The sequence below is a fragment of the Solanum tuberosum genome, unplaced genomic scaffold (genome assembly GCF_000226075.1).
Source record: "Solanum tuberosum cultivar DM 1-3 516 R44 unplaced genomic scaffold, SolTub_3.0 scf00066, whole genome shotgun sequence".
Classification (NCBI taxonomy): domain Eukaryota; kingdom Viridiplantae; phylum Streptophyta; class Magnoliopsida; order Solanales; family Solanaceae; genus Solanum; species Solanum tuberosum.
The window spans coordinates 952,344-960,469 of NW_006238989.1; the positions used below are offsets into that span (position 1 = coordinate 952,344).

General features: G+C 36.8%; 1 protein-coding gene across 1 annotated transcript in view; it reads right to left on the minus strand.

The window, feature by feature from the left end:
• The window catches only part of LOC102602245 (3-isopropylmalate dehydrogenase, chloroplastic-like), a 10,030-nt gene extending 2,348 nt beyond the window's left edge, over positions 1 to 7,682 (minus strand). Inside the window, exons 1-6 of the mRNA XM_006345242.2 lie at positions 7,399 to 7,682; positions 6,165 to 6,485; positions 5,925 to 6,086; positions 5,765 to 5,839; positions 5,472 to 5,581; positions 5,314 to 5,386 (exon numbers count right to left, since the gene is read on the minus strand). Of these exons, the coding sequence (XP_006345304.1) occupies positions 5,314 to 5,386; positions 5,472 to 5,581; positions 5,765 to 5,839; positions 5,925 to 6,086; positions 6,165 to 6,485; positions 7,399 to 7,569 (912 nt within the window). The 5' untranslated portion in view covers positions 7,570 to 7,682. The remainder of the gene's footprint in view (positions 1 to 5,313; positions 5,387 to 5,471; positions 5,582 to 5,764; positions 5,840 to 5,924; positions 6,087 to 6,164; positions 6,486 to 7,398) is intronic.
• Positions 7,683 to 8,126: the final 444 nt, after the last annotated feature.

Genomic DNA, 8,126 nt, shown 5'->3' on the forward strand with positions numbered 1-8,126 from the left:
CGTAAATTTTCCCTCATACATACAGAAGATACAGGTATGTTATACAAAAAATCATCCTATCGAGTAAGATATATTATATATTAGTTATTTATCAAGTGGAAATATACTTGGTTAATAGTTAAACTACGATGAAAAAATAACTTTTAACGACAATAAATATAAATATTAATAAACAGTGGTAAATATTTACGTAATTAAAAATAAAAGGTTTTTAATTAAAAATATAAATATTTTTTATGTAATTAAAAATAAAAGATTTATTTCTAATTTTAGAAGGATTTCTAATTGTTGGAAATCCTAGTTGGCAGCTTAGGTGGAGAGATCAGTCCCACATGGCTTGCCATGTCATTAACAATTTGGGTTGTTAACTTTTGAAAGGTATTTGTGGTCTCTAGGGATAACAGCGGGGGTATTTTTGATCTCAAAATGTAACGGAAGGTATAAGTGGTCTATTTCGCATAGTTCAAGGGCAATTTTGACCCTTTTCCGTTTGTAAAATCATCCAACAAAGTTGTAAGCGATCTTCCACAATACAAAGCCTTATTCCAAAAGCTCTCTAAATCTTCCCAAGTCTTTCTTGCATTCTCTTAGCGATCTAGTTTCAAAGGGCAAACATCTACAGGTAGTGGCTCAAGTAGCCCTCTCGGTTGCCTCTGCTCCACCATGTCTTGCTAGCACACCAGACATGTTTGCACATAGCACTCTATGTCGTCCTGCATGCGTGGCCAATAATAGATTGCCTCAATCAACGCCTTGTACGTCGCTGCCCCGGATGCCCAGCCCAAGTGTATCATGGCTCTCCTTGATGATTTGCCGCCTTATGGACCACCCGAACTTGGGTACATAGACCCTCCGACCAGTAGTGAATAAAACGCCATCTTCTACCCAAAAGCGCCTTCTCTTGCCTTGGACTGCCAACTCCATAAACTTCTTGGCCTCCGGATCATGTTGCATGCCATCCTTGATAGCATCTTGAATGTCACAATGAGCGGTAGTGATGGCAGCAAGCTCGACCATCCTACTCAGTGTGCCGGCCACTACATTGCCCCTTCCCGGCTTGTACACCAAGACATAGTCAAATTCAACTAGAAAGTCTTGCCACCTAGCTTGCTTCAAGGTGATCTTCTTTTGTGACTGGAAGTAGCTAGTGGCCGTGTTGTCTATCTTGACCACGAACTTGGAGCCTAGTAAGTAATCTCTCCACGTGCGTAGGCAATGTACAATGGTCGTCATCTCCTTCTCAACAAACACAAAGCAAGGCTTGTAGTGAAAGGTTACGCTCAGATCTTTGGAGTAGACTACTCAGAAACTTTTGCACCAGTTGCTCGACTTGACACAATCAGATTGCTACTAACCATTGCAGCGGAAAAAGGTTGGAGAGTTTATCAACTAGATGTTAAGTCGGCATTTCTCAATGGTCTTCTCCAGGAGGAGATTTATGTTGAGCAACCAGATGGCTTTGTTGCCAAGGGGCAAGAAAATAAGGTTTATTTGCTAAAGAAAGCTCTCTATGGTTGAAAGCAAGCACCAAGAGCTTGGTATAGTAAGATTGACGATCATTTGCTAAGTTTAGGCTTCAAGAAGAGCCTATATGAGTCTACACTTTATATTAAGTGTTCAGGTGCAGACATACTTGTTATTTCTTTGTATGTTGACGATCTCTTTGTCACAGGAAGTAAGGTTTGCCTAATTGAGGACTTCTAGTTGGAAATGATGAAGGTCTTTGAAATGACAGACCTTGGACTGATGGCATACTTTCTTGGAATGGAGATCAAACAAAATGAAGACAGTGTGTTCATTTGCCAGAAAAAATATGCTCAAGAAATCCTAAAGAAGTTTCATATGGAAGACTGCAAAGTTATGAGTACTCCAATGAACCAAAAGGAAAAGTTTTCCAAAGATGATGGATGAAAAGGTGGATGAGGCATATTATAGAAGTCTTATTGGCTGCTTGATGTATTTGACAGCAACTAGGCCTGATATTCTGTATGCAGTGAGTTTTTTGTCTCGGTTCATGCATTGTGCAAGTGATTTACACTTGAGAGCAGCTAAAAGAATTGTCAGATACATCAAGGGAACTATCAACTATGGAGTTAAGTTTCACAAAAGTCAGAAGTTTAGACTCAACGGATTCTCTGATAGTGATTGGGGTGGTGCACCTGATATGAAGAGTACTTCAGGTTTCTGTTTCAATCTTGGGTCAGGAGCTTTCTCTTGGTATTCCAAGAAACAAGATATAGTAGCACAATCAACAGCCGAGGCAGAATTTATTGCTGCAACAGCAGCTGTGAATCAAGCACTATGGTTGAGGAAAATTATGTGTGATCTGAATAAGGAGCAAAATGAAGGGACTGAGGTTTTTATTGATAACCAAGCTGCAATTTCTATTGCTAATAATCCAGTTTTCATGCAAAAACGAAGCATTTCAACATTAAGTTGTTTTTCTTAAGAGACGTGCAGAAACATGGAGATGTGAAGCTTCTTTACTGCAAGAGTGATGAGCAGGTTGCTGACATTTTCACCAAGCCCCTTTCCCTCGGCAAGTTTGAGTTTTTTAGAGAAAAACTAGGAATCAGCAGTTCCTAAACCAAGGAGGAGTGTTAGTTGCTATGTTTTAGGACTGCAGCCTTTTATTTATTTTACTGCAGTAAATTAGCTTTAGTTTTCCTCAAATAACTTCTTTACCTAGTCTTTTGGAGTTTGTTTATTTTCAGCAGATGTGTTGCTGATTTTTAGGACCATGAAGTTAGTTCTTTATTGTAAGTGCTAGTCTTAGGCAGTAAAAAAATTACTGCACTTTCAAATAAAGTTCTCTCTTCTTTCTTCTTCTTCATTCTTTATAGTTCTTATCTTTCATCATTCATGAGTTCTCCTTTGTTCTTTTTCTGAGTTTCCACCTTAATTAACTAAACTATAATTACTTTTCATTCTTTTTTTGGGTGTGACCACAAACCATGTGATGCAGATGTGTAGATCATCTGAATACATACTCCTGTGGTGGTTGAAAATATGAAGAGTTCAGGAGCTTTGTCAACGTCGATAATTCGGTGGGTACAACTTTCCCTAGACCCTTTGGGAGTGAACTTATGACACCCCCCCCTCCCGCGCCCCGCTCTTTTTATAATACACAACTTTCTTCAAAGTTCGAGGAATGCAATGTCATTTCAAGTAGACAGTAGATCCTTAAAAACTCAAGGTGAGAAAAGGTAAAGCACAAAAATCATTCTCATGCTTCATTAAAGGGAGTTATGATAATATATTACGAAGAAGACATGCAAGTAGTACAAAACAACAATAATGCCTAAATCCCAAACATGAATGAATGCACGCAAGTGTTGGGTCAAAAAAAAATTCCATCCTATCTAGAGGGGAATAATTTCCGATTTTCAGCACAACAAAAAAACAATTTTCTCATTTTATCAAGTTGTCATATTTGAAAGTATTTCTTATTATTAAGTCATGCACAAAAGGCACTAGAATCATTCAAATCAGCACACTAGAGGATAAGTACACAAATGTGCAATTTAGTTAGATGGTAACTAATGGTAGTCTAAAAACACAGATTTTTAGCTACATTTTTCCCTTTATACTATACTTAATCGCGTTTGAGCTACAATGTTAGTACTTTATACTTATTACATGAGCTTTATCGTGTAGGAATCAATTCCGAGCTGAAGAGCACTTTTGGAGCTAAAATGGATACTTTGGTACTTCGAAGTCTGAGTAGGAAAGTGTTAAGAAATTTAACCGTGGCCGAGGCCAAAGTAAGATTGATCTGAGAAAATAGACTACCACTATGTGGTACTCGTAGTGGCAGGCAAAAACATGAGGTAGCAAGGTTTCGGTAAAATAAGTCTACCTCTACGCGGAGCTCGTAGCAATAGGCTTATTTTGGGTTTGCATTTCTTTTTTCATCAAATAAAGGCAAATTTGGTCCTAGCTTATTTCTAGATGGTATAAATACATCAAACACAAGATTTTGGAGGGACTTTTGATCTAGGGAAGATTGCGGGAGTGGTTAAGGCTTGGAGACACAAGGATTCACAGAGGTTGAACCATCAATCGATTCAATATGCAAATTTGGGTTGTAAGTTGGTTGTAATGTATTCTAGTTCTCAATCCTTTTTGATGATGTGTTTCTTTCAATAATGGAGTAGTTTTGCCTTAGGGTTTTGATTGACATGGTGTTTTGAACATCATTTGTGGATTTGACTCTTGTTTATTGTTTGAATTTGTTGATGGAGTTTTGAATTGAATTGCGGAGTTATTTACTATTTCATTCAATCGAAAGAGGAATAGTTTGTTGAATAACTTTGCATTATCTTGTTTGGTTTTAATTAGTGTTTCTTTTAAGTAATTGGAAGAGCTTTTTGAATTATTGGTCAAGCCAAGAAAGGAAATATTTGAGAGACGTTTTCCTTGAGACTAAACATTAACATTTTCTTGCATATAGGTGCACAGGGCTTTTCATTAGTTGATTTTGTAGAGATCAAGTATACTGGAAAAAAGAATCAGAACTTCAAGAATAATTTAATCAACTGTTGAATTCATGAGAACCAATAGAACCTTAGAAGTAAATCTTGAACAGAGTTAGATCCCAAATAACTATCTTGCACCTTTCTTGTAAATTACCCTTACTTCTCCAATTGATAATTTTTACTGTTGTTGCTCAACTCTCAGTTTTCTTGTGATCAGTCTAATAATTTACAAGTTAAGTCTTGTGGTTTATAACCATCCCAATGTAAACTAATTCATTCTCCTAAATAATATTAAGCCAAGAATTATTTGAACATTGTTTGAACCAATCCCTGTGGAGACAATATTTTTCTATACAATCTTAGACGCACTACAGGCTTATTTTATAATGAGTTTTGCGATCATCAGTATCAAAAGTAAGTTAATCACCAATATGTATTGATTGCGCATTCATTATTGTTAATAAGATTGAAGGGCATCATGACGAACTAAACGCAAAATACTATACTCTTCTTATACTGATGATCGCAAAACTCATTATAAAATAAGCCTGTAATGCGTCTAAGATTGTATAGAAAAATATTGTCTCCTGCGCATTCATTATTGTTAATAAGATTGAAGGGCATCATGACGAACTAAACGCAAAATACTATACTCTTCTTATAGTCCCACATTAATAGACTGCAAGCTGATCTAGCACACCCGATGATACCCACCCAATAATTGATTGAACTTGGTAATAGTTGATGGATAAATGAGATTCTAATTATAGAAGCATTGGGCTATAAGAGTAAAGCAATATTCTCACGGGACATGATATCCTATTTTAATACAAACCTTTCCAGCAATATCAGGTGCTGAACCATGCACGGCCTCAGCAAGAGCAATACCTCCCTCACCAATATTGCAACTGCAGGAGAAATCATCTTTAGAAAAAACAAGACAAAATGAACTCAGATGAAACATCAGAGGTATAAAGAAAACAAAAGGCATACCTTGGAGTTAAGCCCAAACCACCAATCAAACCAGCACAAAGATCACTGATTATGTCACCATAGAGGTTAGGCATCACCAGAACATCAAAAAGTGCTGGATTTTTCACAAGCTGTACGCATGAAAAGGAAGTACGTTATTTCACCACAAATTTCTAGATAGTATCTATGAAACTTTAAAATGAGACTTGGTCCAATACTGTTATAACATTTCATTGAACTTATTCAAGGTTGTTCATTAAGATGAATATGTATAAGACTGGAGTCGCAATGAAGTGATTGGTCTTTGATCATACCATCATACAGCAATTGTCAATGACAACTTCCTCATACTTAATCTCAGGATACTTCTCTGCGACCTCTCGGCAACACTGGACAGAAAGAAAGAAAGTCAACACCATAGTGATAGTTTATAAAGCATATAACTATAATGAGACAACTGGCATAAGGATAGACCTTAAGAAAAAGACCATCTGTCTTTTGCATGATGTTGGCTTTGTGAATTGCAGACACTCTCTCTCTTCCATGGGTCTTGGCATAGTGAAATGCATACTCTGCAACCCTTAAACTTGCTTGACGGGTGATGATCTTGAGACTTTCAACCACACCCCTTACTACCTGATACCAAATGCAAATGAATTTGAAGATCTCAAGATATAAGCTATTTTCTATTAATTAATATAGAAAGATACTTACTTGATGTTCAAGACCACTGTACTCTCCTTCAGTGTTCTCTCTAATAGTGATGAGATTCACATCATCATAGCGAGTCTTATATCCAGGTAGGCTGTAGCAAGGTCTGACATTGGCATATAGATTTAACTCCTTCCTCAATGTAAGGTTCAAGGAACGATGACCTTTTCCAATAGGAGTGGCCATTGGCCCTTTCAGACCAACCTTATTCCGCCTCACTGATTCAAGACTTTCCCATGTTAGAAAGCTGTTGGTTCTAGGGTCTATCTCCTTCCCCACATAGTGTTCTTCCCATTCAATTGGTACCTCAGCAACCTTGAATATCTGTAGTGTTTAATAGGATTTAGCAACTTATAACCCCAGATTTAATGAAGTTACAGAAAGCCTAGCTCCAAGGGAAAGCCAGAGGCGGATATAGAATATTGGCACCAAGTTCATTTATTTATCAAGGTAGCTTACATTCATTTAACATCCAGAAGATGCAAAAGGATTACAAATCAACTACCATTACTGTGGACAGTTTAAGTAGAAAAATGCCAAGTGAAATAGCAGAATCCAACCAACCATAATGCCTGTGAACCTTCAGGCAGGATTAGCAGAAGAACTCTTTGTCACACATCTTAGTACAATTAATAAGGACAGGATATTTACTTGTGCATTTTATTCCTAAGTGATTCGACTAGCTGATAAGAACATCCAAAACATAATCAAGAAGTAAAGTAGCATGTCATTTCATCCAAAAAAAAAAAAAAAAGAGAAGCTATAAAGCCATGGTACCAAAAAATGCATTTAATCTTCCTGCTATTATGACTTAGTATGAGTGTCAAAATAAGCACAACAACCCAATGTAGTCCCCTAAGTGGAGTCTGGGGAGGATAGTGTGTCCGTAGCCTTGCCCCTACCTTGTGAAGGTAGAGAGGCTGTTTCTGAAGGCCCAAAGTACAACAAACACATACATGGTGTATTCTCAAAAAAAAAAAAAAAAACTTGCAACAGGGTACAAGTAGAAATTTCCAATCCCTATGAGAAATGGTTTGTGGAATTATTATCTCAAGAAAGGCAGCCTATAAAAGGAGAGGGAGATCCGAAAACTAATATTGAGATGTGCGACAAGGGTACAAGTGTATTGTGCTGCGAGGTCTTGTTATAATCTATGTATCTGCATCTAAAAGAAGAATTGAAGAGAAAGCAGAAGAACAAGTATATAAGGTAAGAAAGAAAGGAGAAGAAGGCAGACCTGCCTGACGGACTCGGCGATCTCAGGTCCAATACCATCACCGGGGAAAAGAGTAGCGCGGATCAAGTTGGAATTGGATTCGGAAGTGAAGCTCCGATCCAAAAACCTAATAGACGGTGCAGCTGAATTAGCAGTGCTCCGAAGAAGTCTTTTCGCAATCTGAAGAGCCATTGTCGATGAACAAATTATTATTATTGATGATCAAAAGAGGGAGTAGACAGACGACTTCTCCTAATATATATGAGAAACGGAACAAACCAAAAAGGCAAAGCAAGGAAAGAGAATAGATGCACCTTGGCTCAATCCAAAAATCACCCAAACCAAAAATTAAATCAAATCATTAAATACATTTATTTTCCTTTTAATATAATCAATAATATTTAATTATGTTAAGAAATTCATACACTATTTATCTTCCTAATTACTTGTCCACTTTTTCATTTTTAGTTGTCTTATCCATTTTGACAAATCAAGAAAAGATAAGAAAAAAATTACATATTATACCCTCAATTAATTACTTTGAAAAAGGTACAACTTCTTGAAAATCCTAAGTTTTTAATTTATTCACTTCATAATTAGTAGGGGTAAAATAGTAAACTCACTATGTCAATAACGGTTTTTCTTAATAGGTGTGTCAATTCAAAAGTGGGCAAGTAACTAGAGACAGAGGGAGTATATATATATATATGAGCCCCCAAGGCTTAGCTAAAGTGGCAAAAGGTGGAGGA